The sequence below is a fragment of the Staurois parvus genome, unplaced genomic scaffold (assembly GCF_062004578.1).
Source record: "Staurois parvus isolate SC_StPar_1 unplaced genomic scaffold, SC_StPar_1.0 ptg000216l, whole genome shotgun sequence".
In the NCBI taxonomy this organism is placed as follows: domain Eukaryota; kingdom Metazoa; phylum Chordata; class Amphibia; order Anura; family Ranidae; genus Staurois; species Staurois parvus.
In genome coordinates, this window is record NW_028318012.1 from 331,621 (window position 1) to 353,032 (window position 21,412).

Below are 21,412 nucleotides of genomic sequence, written 5' to 3' on the forward strand. Positions count from 1 at the left end.
TCCCTGTCATGCGGCCATGTTTACTGCTCTATGCACACTACAATTCCCATAGTCCATAGTGCATCTTGGGAGAGAGCAAGAGAGGGTGGCTCTGTTCCTACAGTGGGATCATGCAGAACAGACATAGCCACCCTCTAAAAAGAAGAGAGATCACAAAGAATGGAAATTGGGGATTTGGAAGAGGCTGAGAGCAATAGAAGGGAGTTTTCTGAATTAAAGCGGAGTTCCACTCACTCTGTAAAAAAATAAAAGCTACAAAAACTGTAGCTGCTGACTTTTAAAAAACAGCCACTCACCTGCCCCATGATCCTGTGTTGCCCCCGCCGCAGCCCGTTTCACCGGCCGTCCTGTATTCCAGGTGCCAGCATCTTCAGTGTGGGCACCCGGCTGTGACAGCTTGCGGCTTCACAAGCGGGAGCCCACTGCGCATGCGCGAGTAGCGCTGCACTTCCTGAATGGCCCCATAGTCTTCTGGGACCGGTCACGTGTCTCACAAGACTTCAGGGAGGGAGGATAATTTCAGTTTCCGATCACCTATGCGATCGCAGCGGAAGTGGGAGCGGGTACATGTCAAATTCGGGTACCCGTTCCCCCCCGCTCCCCAAAGGTGCCAATCCTTAATAGGGAGCGGGGGACTAATCTTTAAAGTGGAACTTCCCCTTTTGGGTGGAACTCCGCTTTAAGAATACAAACTTAAATAGAGGTTTTTTTGTTTGTTTAATCCGCCCTCTGGAAAACTGGTTTAAACTTGCCCTCTGGAAAACTTACCCCCCTTCTTGACTAGTCCTTTTTTTGCGATACAGCGCTGCATTATTTTAGCTGACAATCGTGCAGTCATGGAAAGCTGTACATACATGAAATTTATTTCCTTTTTTTACTACAAATAGACCGTTCTTTTGGTAGCATTTGATCCCCTCTGTGGTTTTTACTTTTTGCGTTACAAACAAAAAAGACCAACAATTTTGAAAAAACACAATATTATTTATTTTCTACTATAAAACGTATCCAATAACAAATGTTTAAAATCAAATTTCTTCATAAATGTAGGCCAAAATGTGTTCTGCTACATATTTTTGGTAAAAAAAAACACCAATAAGTGTATATTGATTAGTTTGAGCAAAACTGTTGTCTCATTAGGAACAAGCCCCAACTTTGTCAGGCATGCATACAAGCACGTGGGGGCCATACAAACTACTGAGGACCATTTTGAGTTTCTGCAATTAAATTTCAGCAAAATGGACTCGCCTGCTGCATCATTTTTTCACTTTGATTTTCGGGGTGTCTTTGAATTAAGTTCTCTGTAGGTTGATAATTTTTATTACCATCAAATGATGGGGCATCCTTACGTTCCTAACACATTACTCAGTCCATATCAGTATAGAAATCCAGCATGAGATTTTTCCCCATTGAGATCTGATGTGTTTTCAAAGTGTTCCTTTCATTTTTTTTAAGTGTCTTTTTTAAGTATTTCTTTTACACCTATGTCTTTTCATGTGCTCTCCATTCTTTTTTTATTTCTATGTAGTACTTTTTCTCTTACTTTTTTCTGATGGATCTTGGGAATGGAATAGCTATCAACTTTTGCAATCTCTTGTAATGTGTCCCCAGTTTCTATAGCATGTCCACATCTCAACGTGTTTCATGAATCATGGTTCACTTCATCAGGAGTTTTTATATTGCTGGTAGGGTGTCTGTGGAATAAATAACCAGAATCAAACAAATCAAAATAAACTGCCATATACTGGAGTTGTCTGCCTCCGAAGACAGCGGAGTTTGATTCATGAAATGCTTTGGGTTTTATGATATATCTCTATTTGGAACCATGTTTTATGAAGAGTCCATGTTATGTGTTATTATTGTGTGATAAATTGTAACATTTACCTCTGGTGTACATATTTTTAATCTATGGGATGCTTTTATATGTTTTAAAAAAGGTGATTACTTTTTTTATATCTCGGTATTTAAATAGTCTCAGGGGATCATTTCTGTAAACTCTTTTGCTGAACTTAAAGGAGTTAGAAATCAAGATTGAAGCCATTGTGCTCTAATACTACCACAATATAAATGAGTTTAGAAACCCCCAAATATCGAAAGCTCATCTGACAAATGCCAGCATAGCCATAATACAAGTCTGAGCCTGGACCTAATCAGAAATGAACATAAAAATGCAAAGTTTATATTAGTGTCACCAAACAAATGAGCTTAGCTCTACCTGTTGTCTATTATCTTCCTGTAGAAGGTGTCGGTCTCACAGCTGGGTTCCTGTCATCCCCATCCACTTGGTGATCGAAAAAGTCAATGTTGGAGTCCATACATAATCCACAGAGTTTATTCATTAAAAGTCAAACAGTCCAGTACACAGTAGAAACCTAATGCGTTTTGGCTTTCAAATCCTTATCCTCTGGATTATGTATGGACTCCAGCATTGACTTTTTTAAGTTTATATTAGTAGGCAGAAAAGACAAACTGGCACATTTTGTCCTAACTGCCATTCTAAAAATCTGGGGGCCTTCAACTTGAATATTAATAATCTACTGAGGAAACTGTCACTCTAATTAGAAAATAATATAAGGACACATAATTACCAAACAAGAACTTAGCTAAGGGATATTATTACACATTGTGGAAACTATGTATCTAAACACACTTATTACATGCCCTTGATTCTGAACAGCAGATTGTTTGTTTTGTTTCAATCGTCTTCATTTTATTTCCCCTAAGGAACCATCTTTCACCTTTTCTCCTGTTGTCAGAACTCATTATATCGTCTGTTGATGTTTTTTCTTCGTCCTATCCTTGTATTCATAAGATATAGTGATCTCTACTAATCTCTCCTATGATGATCAGACTGCTTTCAGATTTCATCAAATACGGGTTCCCTGTTGTGCGCTAATGACCAAGGAATGTCCTAAAGAGGATCTGTCCCAATGCCTATGTGAGAAGGTTTTGATGGAAGTAGACATTCCCAAATATGTGCTGTATTCTGGTTTTGAAACTACACTACTCAATGGCCCTGTAATTTATTTTTTATCTGTTTTTCTGCCTTCTTGCAATGTTCCCTCGGTTCCCAAACCTCACTTTTTCCTTCTCACTTGTGTTTCAAACAATCAGCACACGTTAGTTGTAATATGTGCATCTTGGGAGTGAGCAAGAGAGGTGACTACAGTCCTATATACTGTGACCACAAAGAATGAACACAGCAGTAAAAAAAAAAAGGAATTTGGAGATTTGAAAGAGGCTGAGAGCAATAGAAGAATTTTTTTCTGCGTTAACATGGTTCTAAAGAGTACATTTCAGTCATTCTATGTATGAAGATAAAAACCTTCAGTGTGCAGCTCCCTCCCAACACCCCCCCCCCCCAATACATACCTTAGCTCGATCCTGATCCAGGATGTGCTCAAGAGCCTTGGCTCTCCCAGCTCTCTCCCTCCTCACTGGCTCAGACACAGCAATGGGAGCCATTGGCTCTTGCTGCTGTCAATCACAGTCAGTGAGGAGGGAGTGGCATAGCTAACTCAGGAGTGAGCAAACAGCTTGCTTTGGGGGCACTCAGCAGGGGGGGGAGCCAGGAACACCAGCAGGGACCCAAGAAGAGGGGGATTAGACCTGCACTGTTCATACTAGTACATTATGACATTGTCTTGCGTTTTTTTTTTTAAAGGCCACAGTTTTTTACCACTTTACAGAGTTTAGTGTCATTTAAAGTGTATATATTGTCCAAATTTCTTATTTCAGTTTTGGAAAGCATAGAGAAAGGTTAAAAGCCATGTCATTTTTTTTTTTGCTTTTTGTATCCCATAAGGGATTTCTCTTCACTTCCATGGCTGAGATCACAGCAGGAAATAGGAGAAAATCTCTCCAAAGTGAGGAAAATCCCCTCTTAGACATAAACCAGAACAAATGTCCTCACTGGAAAATTTACATTCATCACTTTCATCAAGTTTTGGATTTTCCATCAATTTTCTTTCTGTGAAGATGGCCACCAGGATGAAGAGAATGGGTGAATCAGTTCAGCAGAATCACAGACTCAGGAATAAAATTTTGCCTATGCATTTGCCCTTTTCATACTTGAAACTTAAAATATTTCAAAATTTGCAAATGCAATAATTTTTCTCAGACCTTAGTAAATGTGGTAAAGCACTGCTGACTTCCATCATTCAATCATGTGCAAGCAGAATTTTTTTTTTTTTCATTTTCCTTGAACTTGATTAGTACTCTTTACAAAGAGAAGCTTCACCACATTTATGTTTACTAAGAAAAACAAGTGCAACAGCACTTGCATAATGCGCAGTCTATTTTGTGTTAGTAAATCCACCTTTTTTTGTATTCCTTTAGAAAAAATACAAGGGGAAGAGAAATTTGCTAAAACTGCATGGTTTGCACAGCTCTGCAAAGAAACCAATCAGCTTCCAGGTTTTATTGTCAAAGCTTAATTGAACAAGCTGAAGTTAGAAGCTGATTGGCTACCATGTACAGCTGCACAAAATTCTGAGTGCTCCAGTTTTAGTAAATCTCCCCCAAGGCATTCTCTAAATGGCGCCCGTGCTGCGCAAGCAATGAGCGGCCCCATGTTGTTACAATGCAGAAGAGGAGCCACTTGCCACGAGACCTGAAAGACAGCAAAGATCACTGTAGTGGCTGGGGCTACTACAGCGATTCTCCTCTTCCAAAGGGATCAGCCAGGTATGATATGCATACTTATATTGGTCCAATGTAATTATGCAAAGAAAGCCATACCTAGAATTCAGCTTTAAGGGTCAGTAGCTTATAAAATATGCAAATTCTGCAATGATGCTTTTCTATTTTTTCCACACAGGTTTCCTTTAAAGTAAATGATAGCATCTGGTTTCTGTAAATGTTATTCCTGTTGTGTCCAGCATATTTTGCTATATATCTCTAATGATAACCACTCATTAAAAAACAATGAAATTAAATCAAAGTCACATTTGAGTTGCACATTTGGTGCAATCATTGGAAGATCTAAGTTGTTTTCCAATGCCCACAGTTTGGAGGCTCTTTGACTTGCTTAAGGTTTGAAAGGCTATTTAAAATAAGGGTGGCTGTTTTGTAGTAACGAACTTGTTGCATTGCCAAAGTATTCCCAGTGAGATTACAGTTAGTAATATTGTAGTTGATCAGTGTGCAATGTTTCAGCACCATGGACAGCAACACAGTCCTATTGTATTATGCCTTGACTACTGAATACACTGTGGGGGCACATGCATGAAGTCCTTCTGAAAGGAGGTAGCAATGTCATTTCCTACACTAGGATCATATGTATGCCCTGATTTGATAATGTTCTACATCTTCTATAAAGTCTTTGATAATGCAGACAGGACTTACAGGAGGAGGTGGTGATCATCAATTGGTATGGACAGAAGAAAATATTTATGCTTTGGTCTGATTTCCAAGAGTATTCTGTATGAAAAATCTGCAGCACACACTCATTTTGGTAGCATAATTGTTAATGTGGAATGTATGTTCCTTACTGAAGAATTTTATTTTTTATTAAGTTCTTATGGGTAAAGTTCCGCTTTAAGCTTTCTTCTGCCTAGTTTGGGGCTTCAAGACCTCTTCATGCATATCACTGGACAGATTTTTTTATCATGTAAATTCAAAGACTAGTACTCTATATAAAGAATATTTTGTAGCTTTTTTTGTTAGGTCTTCATGTCTCTTTTTATTATATAGTCTATTATCTACTGAGATTGCTTCTAGATTATCCTACACAAACTCTTTAAGCACTTCACACAAAAAAATGTACACTTTTGTTTCCTATTTAGGAAAAATTGGGTCCCTTCCTATGTTGTGCTTTCTGAACAGAAACTTGAGTTCTACAAGGATGCCAAAGACCTGACCACCAGCTTGGTGAGTAGTTTGTGCAAGCTTCAACAACCAATCAGACTATAGGTTCAACACATGAGGGTTTCAATTATCCTTTTTATTCTGTCCAACCACAGTATAAAACACAATACAATATTTAGTTTTTACAGTGCCATTTCCAGCCTGCCTGGTAGATAACCTGTATATATTGTGTAAATATTATATATATATATATATATATATATATATATATAGATAGATAGATAGATAGATAGATAGATAGATAGATAGATAGATAGATATCTATCTATCTATATCTATATCTATATATATAGATATAGATATATGTATATATTGGCCACTTTATTAGGTACACCTTGCTAGTACCAGGTTGGACCCTCTTTTGCCTTCAGAACTGCTTTAATTCTTTGTGGCATAAATTGAACAAGATGTTGGAAACATTCCTTAGAGATTTTGATCCATATTGACATGAGTTACTGTTGCCTTTCTATCATTTCAAACAGTCTGCCCATTCTCCTCTGACCTCTGACATCAACAGGGCATTTTCACCCACACAACTGCGACTCACTGGATATTTTCACTTTTTCAGACCATTCTCTGTAAACCCTAGAGATGGTTGTTTGTGAAAATCTCAGCAGATCAGCAGTTTTTGAAATACTCAGACCAGCCTGTCTGGAACCAACAACCATGCATTTTCAAAGTCACATTCTTTTTTCTCCATTCTGATGCTCAGTTTGAACTTCAGCACATCAAGATGCCTAAATGCATTGAGTTGCTGCCATGTGATTGGCTGATATTGTACAGTACACTGGGAATGTATTTCCACAGTATTTGAGTTGTATTCCCTTTAAGGAGGACAGTTTGAAGTCATTGTTGAGTACTCAACTGTTCTCGCCCATGCAGGGTGAGGTGTTCTGGAATAGTCTGGCCAGAAAGGGCTGACTTTCAGTATTCCCTGGATTGATAAGGGCTCTTTTGGACAGGCATTGAATTCCAAAGCAGCAGTATATGAAAGCATCTATAGCATTAATGAACATTTTGAATGTGTTGTACAGGCATTCATGTTGTGTCAGGCAACACTCTGAGAGATGTGTTTTTTTTTTATTTTGTAAAAGACAAAAATAGGAAATTATAACTTTAGATTCTTTGCAACTGCACCATCATTGCACTGTAAACGTCATAGGTGCATTTACAGTGCATTTACGGTGCGATTGTGGTGCGACAGTTACAAAACATCAATGCCTGCCAAACTCTGCAGGCAGCATTACTTTTGCCTCACTGCAATGTGAGGCAAAGCTAACGCTGTAGTGTGAACACCTCCATCTGCTCCGTATTTTAACAATTTTGAGTGGCATTTTGGAAGAGTTGAAAATGTGACCCAACCACCTATTTTTAACGCCCATGTGGAAGAGTCTTAAGTCCTTAATAAGGACTTTAGAAGGACTTGGGGAAGGATTTGGGAAGGAAGAACCTCTAAACCCTGATTACAAGGACTCTGGTCTGAAGGGGTTAAGCCATAGGCAAGGGAGTCTTGAAAAGCAGCAGGATGCAATCAGCAACTATGTCTATGAGACATAGTGGAGAGGTTCACAAGCTGTGAGCCCGTGTGAACTCTCTGGCAACTGAGGTGTTTGTTGCTGAACCCCTGTAGCTTTTTCAGCACCCTCAGACAAGTGGGAACCCTAAACCTTAGTGTAGGTCTGAGATTTTGGTGGTGAGCCTGTTGTATAGCTTTCTTGAAACCAGGACTATGAATTGTTTGCTTTACTTTTACTGAAGAAAGCTATTTGTGTTTGCCTATTTTGAGAGACCAGTAAAGACTTTTTACTTCTACAAGCAGCTTGCTGGAGATCTCGAGACTTCCATATGACTATATATATATATATACACACACACACAAAGTATGACAATTTAATTCCCGCTATGCCAACAGCAGAGCACTATGGAGGTGAGTCACACAGCCATTCGCAATTAAGTGTTCTGAGATGTTCTAACTTGCACCAGAACCCTGTCTGACAAGTGGATTCTCCACCATGACAATGCTCCTGCACATGATGCACTAAGTGTTCGAGTTCCTGGCCCAGAAATCCATTCCAAAACTTGTCCAAACACCTTATTCCCCTGACTTAACACCCTGCAACCCTTGACTGTTTCCAAAATTAAGAAATGCCTTAAAATATAGCTAAAAGTTAAACTTTTTTTATTAGTTTTGGCTAGAGGGGAGATGGATTAAGACACCTATACATTTTTATTGCTGTCTGTGTCCCCCTTAGGGGGATTCAACCTCTCGGTTTATCCAGTTTATCATTATCATTGAACGTGAAAGTAAAAGAAAATCCCAAATTTTGGGTTGTCCCCAGAACATCAATAGAGGGAAAATCTTTTTTTTTTTTTTTTTTTAATTATTTTTATTCGGATTTTCAATTTTTCTTTTCACAAGATAACAAAAGGAACAAAATATACAGGATCTCAATACATAGGAACCAGGCAGGAGACAAAAACAACAAATGAATGGCATAGCAACCAAATACTGAAATGGAGTGTTCTCTGCAAGACAGATATTTAGAGAAGAGGTTGTCGTTCAAAAGTGAGACACATCATATACATATATACATATATATATGGGAGAGTGTCCAGCCCAAAACTGTAGAGCCTGACTGTCTCGGTGTGGCACATATCAGTTCACATTCACAAAAAGGAGATTGCACATGGGTAAGAATACATTTACAGAAAACGGATTCCTAAGTGTGGATCAAGAATTCTGAATAATATTCGATGATGGATAGAGATAGGGTCATGGGACAACAAATCCTAATGCATTTGCCATATGGGTGTAGGAGAAATTCCCCCAGGGTGAGAAGGATCATTTCCCACAATGTAGGGTCCAAGGGTATTGGCCAGCTTGGATTTAGCATACCAGACGGTGTATTGGAATGTAGCAAGGGAAAATCTTTAAATGCGAATACTAGTTTTGGTGAGCTGGGGATCCTCAAAAGATTCCCTTAATTTGCAGGTATTTCCTCTCACTTCCTGTTTTGGCTATGGGGCAGGAAGTGGAAGTAAATCTCCCCACTAAGACAAAGGTGGCAAAAATAAACCTAGCAGGGGTTATAACCCTCCCTCTAAAATTGAAAAAATGTTTCTCAAATAGTTCTATTTTAAAAAAGACACAGATTTAATGAACAAACATCCTGGACATCCAGTACCCAGTGTCAAACATACTGCAGCATGGCCAGAAAAAGAATTCCAGGAATGTGTCTGGCAGCAGCACAGTCGTCTAGAAAAGTGTGCCACCTCACAATGGGACTATATTGAACGTGACAACACCTGCTAGTGTATAAGTAAGCAAATATATATATATATATATATATATTATATATATATTTTACAGTCCATTCCAGGAATTAAACTGTCAAGCACTCTATCTATCTCTCTCTCTATAATATATATATATATATATATATATATATATATATATTTAGCTTTTTATAGTCTGTATTATTCTATAGGTGTTCAGCCTATATGTTTATACTACTGTAGCCCCAAGGGGAAGAGGGCATTTGAGATCCCCGAAACGCGTAATGTTTTTATGGACATTTGAACCTTAAGACAAGAATGCAATCCAAAACAACCAGTTTTTACACTTTTAAATTTGAATATCCCACACCTCAATGGTTTTTAACATGTCCAAGCAAGGGAATTTTTGGCTCACACTATACCCCCTTACACTCTAACTAGATCAAACCAAACAAAGCACACTGCGTGAGTGCGTTAAAGGATCTCTCACCTGAACTTGATATTATAGTTTTTACTCAACACAGGTTGAATAAAAGAAAAGAATCCTATGCCTCTCAGAGGCTCTAGCATTCATTATTAAGGGGGCCAATATTTAATTTATTCAGTACAGATTGTGGTAGAAGGAGTCAGACTCGTTGGAAAAGGTGATAGATCTAGGTACATCAAATGGCCAGTCTCACTACTGCGCTCACCAAAAAATGTAATACGCTAGTAAATTGCTTAGTCCACCAACATCCATTTTAAAGCAAACTATCAATTTTGTATGGACTGGCCCTTTAACAGAAAACCTCTCTATAGAACTGGCCTCACAAATTATCTCTTTAGATTATATCAGCTGTAGCTGATGCAATTCCTAGCCTCAGCATCAACTGCAAAATCCACTTTGTACTTTTTTTTCTCCCTTTCTGCCGGAGGTAAGGCTATTGATCATCACTTTCCGAGATGTGACGAGTAAGTTGTTTAGACAAATCTACCATGTACCCTCATAGCCTTAAATATAATGCTGTTAAAGTTTACAAACCTCTGCGTGGCAGAAAAGGGAGAGCCAGTCAGTGAGAGGATGATAACGTAGCAAGAGCGGAGACGCTTGTGACAGAGCCCTATTGTGAAGGCTACCCAAGGCTGGATGAGACCTGCCATACCTTATTGGCATGACGGCTGCCCGGGAAGGTGGTTTTATAAGCCGAAGTCACTTAGAATAAGCCATGTCCTCTTTTGGCAGGTGACAAAGATCACTTTAGTCCCTGCTGCCAAGAGTATCTGTCATAACAGATCTCTTTCTAATAAAAGAAGAAAAGATGAAAAACAAAGCAGAAAAGAAAATGATATTTCGCTATTTGTCACTGACACGAAAAGGGGGAGAGGAGGACGTGTTGTCAGAGCGGAGCTTCTGTTGAAATGAACATCAGCGAAACCTTTGCTGCTTCTGTGGACCCGACGCAGAAGTTGCTTTGCAAGCAGATCTGAAAGGTTTCAAATGTTGGAGCTGTGATATTTTGTAAGTCGTTTGGAAGTTAGTGCACAATGCATCTTACTAGCGGGGAATATAGGAAGGGTCAACGATTCCTGCCCGCTCTCTCCTTTTTCTTATCAGGCATCACTTTTTAAGCCTAGTACGCAAAATCAGAAAATACAACTTTCAAAATAATCGTGCGATAATCTGACCATTAGTACACAGCTTTCAACCGAAATGATTCAAAGCAAGAAAATGTTTCTCGAACGATAGCAGATCGTACCATTTTTTTTTAATCAGTACAGTTTTCATCTGAAAATTCAATACAAATACAATACAATATATTACATCACTTTCAAATTTTGATTCTGTCATACAGGAATTTTCATAACTTTAATAACCTCTTCATATTTGATATGAGAATATCATGAAAAAAAAGAAGGTAATTTGTCTGATTTTCTCATCAAGTGTACGGGGTTTTAGAGTGGTTGCTGGTGAAGTTTGATATTACAACTCAACCATGAGGGAAACCATTATGAGGAAAGTACAATGTATCTTTAATAAGTGCACAAAACTGTGACAGTAAAGGGACAATCAATGGGAAGTTGATAACATAACAACAAAAAAGATGCTTTTACCAGAGCCGTACTGTAAAGGCTATCCAATGCAGCATGACTGCTCAAGGCTGTATGACTACCCAAAGCTGCATGACTACCCAAAGCTGCATGACTACCCAAGGCTGTATAACTACCTAAGGCTGTATGACTACCCAAAGCTGCATGACTACCCAAGGCTGTATAACTACCTAAGGCTGTATGACTACCAAAAGCTGCCAAAGGCTGTATGACTACCCAGAGCAGCATGACTATCCAAGTCTGTATGACTACCCAAAGCTGCATGATTACCCACAGCAGCATGACTATCCAAGGCTGTATGACTACCCAAAGCTTCATTATTACCTACAGCAGCATGACTACCCAAGGTTGTATGGCTATCCAAAGATGCATGACTACCCAAGGTTGTATGGCTATCCAAAGATGCATGACTACCCAAGGCTGTATGACTACCCAGAGTGGCATGACTACCTATACGGGCTGACTACCCAAGGCTGAGTGGGACCCACCATACTTTAACATGGTCCTAGCATCAAGTATATTTTTTCATGTTAAAGCCCATCACATGGCAAAAAATTATTTGTACTTAAAGGAGAAGTATAGCAAAATCTATTCTGGCTATACTTCTTCTGGGGATTACAGGATCCTTCTTCACTCCTGTGACTCATTTTCAGCAGCTGATGTCAATGAGCTGGTACAGGAAAGAACCCAGCTTTAAAGTTGGGATCCACCCAGATGCCTGGACCAACAGCTGGCTAAGGTGGCTTTAAGCCAAATGTGAACTTGTAAGTTTAGTGCAAATGATCCAAATGAAATGCACACAATTATGCATTTTGTAAAACATTTTATAATTAGCAATTTCAGTTCTGAGGAGAGTTATCTTAATATCATGCCAACAGCTTCTGCAGCGAGGAGCCGGAATTAAGCATAGCCCCTGCATGTTCCCTCCTCTTCTGGAACCTCTCCCTGCCACTATGTGCTGTACCTGACAGATGGGGAAACCTGTCCCTACACTGACCACTCTCAATGCGTGTCAAATCAGGGGGCCAGGGCTATAAATAAGCTCTGATGTCACCCAAGATGGCCGTGGAGATCATGAGGGGCACCAGCATCCAATTGAACAGCTGTTCCCCTGGTGAACACAAGAAATCTTAGAGAAACCAAGTTCCTTCTTTCCTCCTCTGTATATTCTCTTTGGTCGAGCACCACCTACAGTGGGAAGTACACTCCTCACCTGCCAATACATTCATCCAGGGTCAGTGAGAAAAAAATGCCCTTTACAGTGGACATTAGGAGAAGAATGCCTCACTTACTGGAAGGCTGGTACACACAGGCTAAATATCAGCTGGTTCAACAGAAACCATTCAACATCTGGTTCCTGTCGAACGGGCAAGCTGGAAAACCATTAATTAATCAGCATTTGATTAGCGCTTGTAGTGGCTGTGAGTACTGACCAGTGGCTTCTGGCTGGGAAATAGTCCCCCTGAACACAATAGATCAGCGAGGAGATCACTGTACTAACATTGCATAGGTAGTACAGCAAGCTGCTCATGCGCTCCCCAGTTTTCTTTTCATTCAGCCTGCTGGGTTGAATGAAAGAAAAACCTGCCTGTGTGTACCAGGCTTTGCAGCGGTGGTCAGCAAGACACCCTTACAGAGTTTTCTGAGCTGCTCTGCCAATGTATTCCTGTTTTAAAACCCCTAAGCAGCCCAAACCTACAAACACTGATATGTGTTCACTAAAAACTAAATAACACAAGATGTGGCTCTATTAGTCCTCTAGTGTAAAATCCTTCACTTACTATCAAACCAATATTCTATCAATCATATATACATAAATGCATATGAAAATGAATATAAATGAATCACAAATATTAGTGAGCAATCAACCAAACTAACATCACACGAAAAAAAATGAAAAAACTCATAAATTGTCTCTATTAAAGCACTGGCAATCGTCTCTTCCATAGTTCCTTCTATGATTCTCCCAACCATCAATGCTGTGCATGCATCCACTTTATATACCACAGTGTTGCCTGTAGGCAGGTGTGGATTGTTTTCTCCACAGCAGGGATGGTCAACCAAATGGCACTTCAGCCTGGAGAGGAAATCCAGGAGAAACATTTCACTGTGGTTCACTGGTCAATGGAGCAGATTTCCGGTTGGCTGCACTGTGCCCATGTGACCCATGGTGGACATCTTGGGTCAGCAGGATCTATTTAAGTTTCTGGTCCCAAGGTTTTGCAATGCTTCAGGTGTGTGGCACTGACTAGTGTAGGGAGAGAGACCCCACTTATTAGAGAAAGTAACTAGCAGTATGGAAAGATTCCTGATGAGGAGGAATAGATTATGGACTCCCACTTGGGACTGGATTGGCCAGGCTGCACTTCACCCTCTGAAACAGACACTGTAGGCACTTCTCCTCTTACACTTCTGAATACATAGAACTGTGAGATATTTCCCTAGAAATGCTATCCTGCCAGGTTGTCTATAACTTTGGCATTCCATTTAATCTAAGTTTCAAGTTTTGCTGTAGCCAGATTCTGTGTGTTTATTGCCCACACCACGCTGCACCTACCCACATGCCTTTCACTAAATGTACTCTCACCTGACAGCTTTGACCCCCCCAACTGAATGTAAGGTCAAAAAGCTCATGCTTACCCTTTAAAAGTGGTCCTCAAATATTCCTCAGCTCCTGCTGGAATCCTTAAGCTGCATATACTGTACTCCTTTGCAGCAAGGTTTTCCTCCTCATCCAATTTTCCAGACACTTCCTTTTATGATTTCATTCATTTTTATTTTCTGATCGATTGATCACATTACCAGAAATCAAGCTGTATACACATTATTGGTGGCTGGAAGAAATACACTCACCGGTCATTTTATTAGGTACACCTTGCTAGTGCCAAGAAAATTTCCCGCACACCATTACACCACCACTACCAGCCTGAACTGGATGGATCCATGCTTTCATGTTGTTTACACTAAATTCTGACCCTACCATCTGAATGTTGCAGCAACCAGGCTGCCCATTCTCCTCTGACCTCTGACATCAACAAGGCATTTTCATCTACACAACTGCTGCTCACTGGCTATTTTCACTTTTTCGGACCATTCTCTGGAAACCTGGCGATGGTTGTGTGTGAAACTGCCAGTAGATCAGCAGATTTTTAAAATACTTAGACCAGCTTGTCTGGCACCAACAACCATGCCATGTTCAAAGTCACTTAGATCCCCTTTCTTCCCCATTGTGATGCTTGGTTTGAACTTCAGCAAGTTGTCTTCACCACGTCTACATGCCTAAATGCATTGAGTTGCTGCCATGTGATTGGCTGATGAGCAATTTATGTTACCAAGCAATTGAATAGGTGCACTTAATAAAGGGGCCGGTGAGTGTAAAAGAAGCACTGTTAAAGACACGATGGATACTTCTTTGATAAAGACGTTTATGAGTTTATTTGATTTTTTTCGTTTGATGTTGGTTGCTCACTAATATTTGTAATTTCATTTATATACATTTTCATATGCATTTATGTATATATGATTGATGGAATATTGGTTTGATAGTAAGTGAAGGATTTTACACTAGATCGCCACACTTTGTGTTAATTAATAAAAAAATTCTTGGTGTCTTGCTGTTGACTCTGCCAAGTGGCATTGGCCCTGAAACCATGAAGCTCTATCAAATGGTAGGTCGATCAGCCTCTGCTCCAGGAACCCCTAGCATCCCCTGGAGGAACCCTGGTTAAGAATGGCTACTCTATATATTTAATGACTTTTCTACCTCTTCTCCACTCAGCCCCATGCTCCAAATACCATGACAGTGCTAACAATATCACCATCTGAAGCTCAAGGATGGCTGGCTACATCATAACGGCCTCTGATGATGTTCTATGCCTATCATCTCTCTCTTCCAGAACAGCAACCTCTGAGTTACACAGAAGGCATAAAGCATAACAGAATTCGATCTCCGAGTCCTAATAAATTTAAGCAAACCATAAGCTACTGATTGAAGAAATCTGATTGGCACAAAGTTCAGCATTATCTCAAGTTTATTGTACAACAGATAAACCCAAGTGTGTGTGTTTTTTAAAAAATTAGAATCTAAAAAAATGTAAAAATGAAATGATTGCTTTAATAGTCAGGGACTTGATGTACTATTACAGAATGTTCCATATAGTCAATAATTTGAGTTAATCAAATTTAGAATTTTCTTCAGTAAACTTTATCAGCATTAACAAAACTCTATTCACTGCTTGTTAGGAAATGGGGGCATATCTGCACAATGCATGATAAAATAATGAAGATTTTTTTTTTTTAAACTTGATCATTGTCATTTCTCCTGATAAACATTTATTTAAGTAGTGCTGTCTCTTCAAATGTCTCTTAGTTCACAATACTGTATGTAGTAGCAACTGAACAATGATAATTTAACAATGGAACAAAATTAAAGCTTCATTAGAGATTGTGTATGAGATATTTATGGATAAACAAGATTATTTCCCCAGTGTAGATATGTAAACAAATAAGGTCATATACGTATACATGTTTTATTTCAAATTATATTTGGAGAGTGATTTTTCTTGTTAAATACTTCCACATTCTTCTGCCTTTAGATGAATATTTATTTGAATGTAGTTTTATTTTGAAGTGACGATATTGGCAAATTTAATAGAAGTAATAGAAATGGGGAAAAGACAATGAAATCAATGTCATCTGAATAAAGCAGGGCTGTATTAAAAACATCCTTTAGTTCAGTTCTCTTCTTCATAAAAAAAAAGTTTAAAGTGGTAAAAAAGGTCACTGACAGGCAGGGTATTTATGACAGAAGAGACCCAGAGGGGTTTATTTACGAAAGCTGGAGAGTCCAAAATCAGACTCCCTTCTGCATAGAAACCAATCCGCTTCTAACCTCAGCTTGTTCAATGAAGCTTTGGCAATGAAACCTGGAAGCTGATTGGTTTCTATGCAGAAGTGAGTCTGATTTTGGACTCTCCAGCTTTAGTAAATAAACCCCAATCTGTCTATCCTGTCATAAATTCTTCCTCCTGCCTACCAGCCATCATGTAAACCGAGCTGTAATGCGCAACTCAGCAAACATTTACAGCCCCAGATCTGTACCACTGCTATGTGACCACACGCATACGCGGGAGTGATGTCATCACAGCCCCGTTATACAAGCTCTTGAAGGCACAGAACCCTGCAAGGAAGACTGGGTGAAAATGAAAGCACCTGGGGCCTGCTGTATCGATCACACTGCAGCACTGTGAGGCACTGTTTGACAGGTAAGTTTGCCATAATATACTAATTTGCAGTGAAAACTAGCACATCATGGTATAACCCACTTTGGGGCCACTAAAAAAAAAAAACTACAGCGGACTTAACCACCACTTTAAATGAACTGTTCCTATTCTTAAAAGAGAAGTAGATCTAAAGCTCTTTTGGCCATACTAAATTCTGCACTCTTGTGACCCAGATTTAGCAGACAGCAGGCTAAAGTCCACTGTTGGCTGATGTCATGTAGTAAGTCCAGGTTTTGAAGGGATCCCAACTGGCTCAGCCTCTTAGTGCCCTGCTGAGAACCTGAGTCAGCCGCTTCCACCCCCTCCACAGCCTGGTGCTCCAGTGAGTGCTGGAGGGGCAGAGCAGAGAGCGGTGACCTACAGTCACCAGCTCTCTGCTCACTGAAGAACTAGAACTGAGCAATCAGCAGTGTTTGATCACTCAGTTCTCAGTGTAGAGGCAGAGGGGTACAGATGCTGAATTAAATCATTGATGCATCCACCTAGGTGAGTATGAATGTTTGTTATTTTGAAATCCCACACTTCTCTATTTAAATTCACTCTTCCCATGAATCAGTAAATTAGCTTTCAGTTCTGGAAAATCAGTGCTGGAAGTTTTTGGTAAGGATCTCTTGAGAGCCATGCCCTTCCCTTACATTAACCCTTCCTGTAACACTAACATCACACTTATCCTAAGACTAACCCTTACACTAACCCTCCAGGTAACCCTAACACTAACCGTCCTTTTACCCATAACACAAACCTTTGCACTAACCCTTCCAGGATATCAAATGTTAATTCTCACATTAACCGACAAACTAACACCCCCTGTAACCCTAACACTAACTCCAAAACTAACTTTTATGCTAACATTCCCTGTAGCCTTAACACTAACCCCTATATTAACTCCCTGTAAGACTTATACTAACTCTAATACTAACCCTCTCTGTAATCCTAACACTAACATTCACACTAACTCTTCCAATAAAATTAACTCTCACACTAAACCTTACTGTAACTTTAACACTAGCCCTCACACTCCCGGCAATTATAACACTAAACCTCACACTAACCCTTCCAGCAAAACTAACACCAATTCTTACAATAACCCTGACTATAACCCTAAAACTAACCCTCCTGGTAACCCTAACACTAGCCTATACAATAAGCTTCTCTGTAACCTTTACACTAAATCTCACACTAATAGTCCAAGTAAGCCTAACACCAACCTTCACACTAACCATCCCTGTAACCCTAACGCTAACCGTCACACTAACAATCCCTGTAACCATAACACTAACATTCACACTAACCATCCCTGTAACCATAACACTAACCTTCACACTAACCATCCCTGTAACCATAACACCAACCTTCACACTAACCATCTCTGTATCCATAACATTAACCTTCACACTAACCATCCCTGTAACCATAACATTAACCTTCACACTAACCATCTCTGTAACCATAACACTAACCTTCACACTAACCATCCCTGTAACCATAACACTAACCATCCCTGTAACCATAACACTAACCGTCACACTAACCATCCCTGTAACCATAACACTAACCGTCACACTAACCATCCCTGTAACCATAACACTAACCTTCACACTAACCATCCCTGTAACCATAACACTAACCTTCACACTAACCATCCCTGTAACCATAACACTAACCGTCACACTAACCATCCCTGTAACCATAACACTAACCTTCACACTAACCATCCCTGTAACCATAACACTAACCTTTAGACTAACCATCCCTGTAACCATAACACTAACCTTCACACTAACCATCCCTGTAACCATAACACTAACCTTCACACTAACCATCCCTGTAACCATAACACTAACCTTCGCACTAACCATCCCTGTAACCATAACACTAACCTTCACACTAACCATCCCTGTAACCATAACACTAACCATCCCTGTAACCATAACACCAACCTTCGCACTAACCATCCCTGTAACCATAACACTAACCTTCACACTAACCATCTCTGTAACCATAACACTAACCTTCACACTAACCATCCCTGTAACCCTAACACTAACCATCCCTGTAACCCTAACACTAACCATCCCTGTAACTACAGATGAGCGAATTATTCAAAAATTCGATTCGGCTGATTCGCCGAATTTGCGGAATAAATTTGATTCGATGCGAATTTATTCGCTGCAAATTTAACTTATTAAAAGGGTTTCTAGGCTTCAGAGAGCCTTTATATTAGTGCAGAACACTGTACCTTTAATTTAAATGCCCTTGGAGTCTGCTAGGGAAGAGAAATAATACTGTCAGTCAGTATGACATGCAGATGAGTGCCGTCGATCTTAGAATCACCGCACACTTCACTCATTTGGGCAGTCACGGGGCACGACGAAGAAGATGAAGAAGAAGATGAAGAAGAAGAAGAAGATGATGAAGAAGAAGAAGAAGATGAAGAAGAAGAAGATGAAGAAGAAGAAGAGGAGGAAGAAGAAGAAGAAGATGAGGATGAAGAAGAAGAAGAAGATGAGGATGAAGAAGAAGAAGATGAAGAAGAAGATGATGAAGAAGATGATGATGAAGAAGATGATGAAGAAGAAGATGATGAAGAAGAAGAAGATGAAGAAGAAGAAGATGAAGAAGAAGATGAAGAGGAAGATGAAGAAGAAGATGAGGATGAGGAAGAAGAAGAAGAGGATGAGGATGAAGAAGAAGAAGAAGAAGAAGATGAGGATGAAGAAGAAGAAGAAGAAGAAGAAGATGAGGATGAAGAAGAAGAAGAAGAAGAAGATGAGGAAGAAGAAGAAGAAGAAGAAGAGGAAGAAGAAGGAAAATAAGAAGAAGAAGAAGAAGAAGGAAAATAAGAAGAAGAAGAAGGAAAATAAGAAGAAGGAAAATAAGAAGAAGAAGAAGAAGGAAAATAAGAAGAAGGAAAATAAGAAGAAGAAGAAGAAGAAGAAGAAGAAGAAGAAGAAGGAAAATAAGAAGAAGAAGAAGAAGGAAAATAATAATAATAATAAGAAGAAGAAGGAAAATAAGAAGAAGAAGAAGAAGAAGAAGAAGAAGGAAAATAATAATAAGAAGAAGGAAAATAAGAAGAAGAAGAAGAAGAATGAAAATAAGAAGAAGAAGAAGAAGAGGAATGAAAATAAGAAGAAGAAGAAGAAGAATGAAAAGAAGAAGGAGAAGAAGAAGGAGAAGAAGAAGGAGAAGAAGAATGAAAAGAAGAAGGAGAAGAAGAATGAAAAGAAGAAGGAGAAGAAGAAGGAGAAGAAGAAGGAGAAGAAGAATGAAAAGAAGAAGGAGAAGAAGAATGAAAAAAAGAAGGAGAAGAAGAATGAAAATAAGAAGAAGAAGAAGAAGAAGAAGAATGAAAAGAAGAAGGAGAAGAAGAAGGAGAAGAAGAAGCATATAACGATAACCGTCACACTAACCATCCCTGTAACCATAACACTAACCTTTAGACTAACCATCCCTGTAACCATAACACTAACATTCACACTAACCATCCCTGTAACCATAACACTAACCTTCACACTAACCATCTCTGTAACCATAACACTAACCTTCGCACTAACCATCCCTGTAACCATAACACTAACCTTCACACTAATCATCTCTGTATCCATAACACCAACCTTCACACTAACCATCCCTGTAACCATAACACTAACCATCACACTAACCATCCCTGTAACCATAACACCAACCTTCACACTAACCATCCCTGTAACCATAACACTAACCGTCACACTAACCATCCCTGTAACCATAACACTAACCATCCCTGTAACCATAACACTAACCTTCACACTAACCATCCCTGTAACCATAACAATAACCTTCGCACTAATCATCTCTGTTACCATAACAATAACCCTCACACTTACACTCCTTCTAATACTAAAACTGGCCATGCAATAGATTTTCAAATGAATGTTAGTATGAAGAATCAAATTCTCAGTACATTTGATGACTTGACAAACATTGTTCAAAAGTATTTTGAAATGTAATTTGCCTTTAACATTCAATTTTTGCTTTACCTGCTAATGCTGCATTCAATTAGTATTTGGCTGATCTCAGCTGTGTCTCAGCTGAGCTGGACTGGGCTTGGGCCGCTGGGCAGCTGAATTTGAAAGCAACTGCAAGTAGGTGGTGCTGGGGAAGAGGAGGATCTGCAAGTAGGGGGTGCTGGGGAAGAGGAGGATCTGCAAGTAGGGGGTGCTGGGGAAGAGGAGGATCTGCAAGTAGGGGGTGCTGGGGAAGAGGAGGATCTGCAAGTAGGGGGTGCTGGGGAAGAGGAGGATCTGCAAGTAGGGGGTGCTGGGGAAGAGGAGGACCTGCAAGTAGGTGGTGCTGGGGAAGAGGAGGACCTGCAAGTAGGGGGTGCTGGGGAAGAGGACTACCAAAAGACTTAAAAGAGGTCAATATGTGACAGCTCCAGGTCAAGTCAGTCACTCTATGGGGGGATATGATGTAAAGGGAGCGGAGGCCCTAAGGTAAGGCGTAAGGGCACTGATATAAGGGTCCCCCACATATCAGTGTCATCATTCCCTCGTTACATTGGTAATCCTCTTTACCTTGGTGTTTTCACTCTGGTGTAAAGGAGAAATTTGAAATAGGAGGGTCTCCCCCCACATCAGAGTTCCCAGTATTCTCCTTTAAATCAGGGTCAGCAGAGTTCATGCTTACAGTGCAAGGGGAAACTTTGTGAACTCTGCAGTAAAGAGGAACTCTGCAAACTCTGATTTAAAGGGGGGCCCTGGAGACCAGAGAACCTCTTAAATCAGAGCCTGCAGCATTCACATATACATCAGGGTCCACAGTGTTCCCCTTTACATCAAGGTCCGCAGAGTCCCCCTTTGCATCAAGGTCTGCAGAGTTCCCCTTTAGATCAGGGTTCAGAGTTCCCCCTTGCACTG

At 39.8% G+C, this 21,412-nt stretch overlaps 1 protein-coding gene across 1 annotated transcript in view; it reads left to right on the forward strand.

Moving 5' to 3' along the window:
- ARHGAP15 (Rho GTPase activating protein 15) overlaps positions 1 to 21,412 on the forward strand; it is a 778,695-nt gene that overhangs the window by 130,928 nt on the left and 626,355 nt on the right. The window contains exon 6 of the mRNA XM_089679020.1: positions 5,784 to 5,868. Coding sequence (XP_089535146.1) covers positions 5,784 to 5,868 — 85 coding nt within the window. The remainder of the gene's footprint in view (positions 1 to 5,783; positions 5,869 to 21,412) is intronic.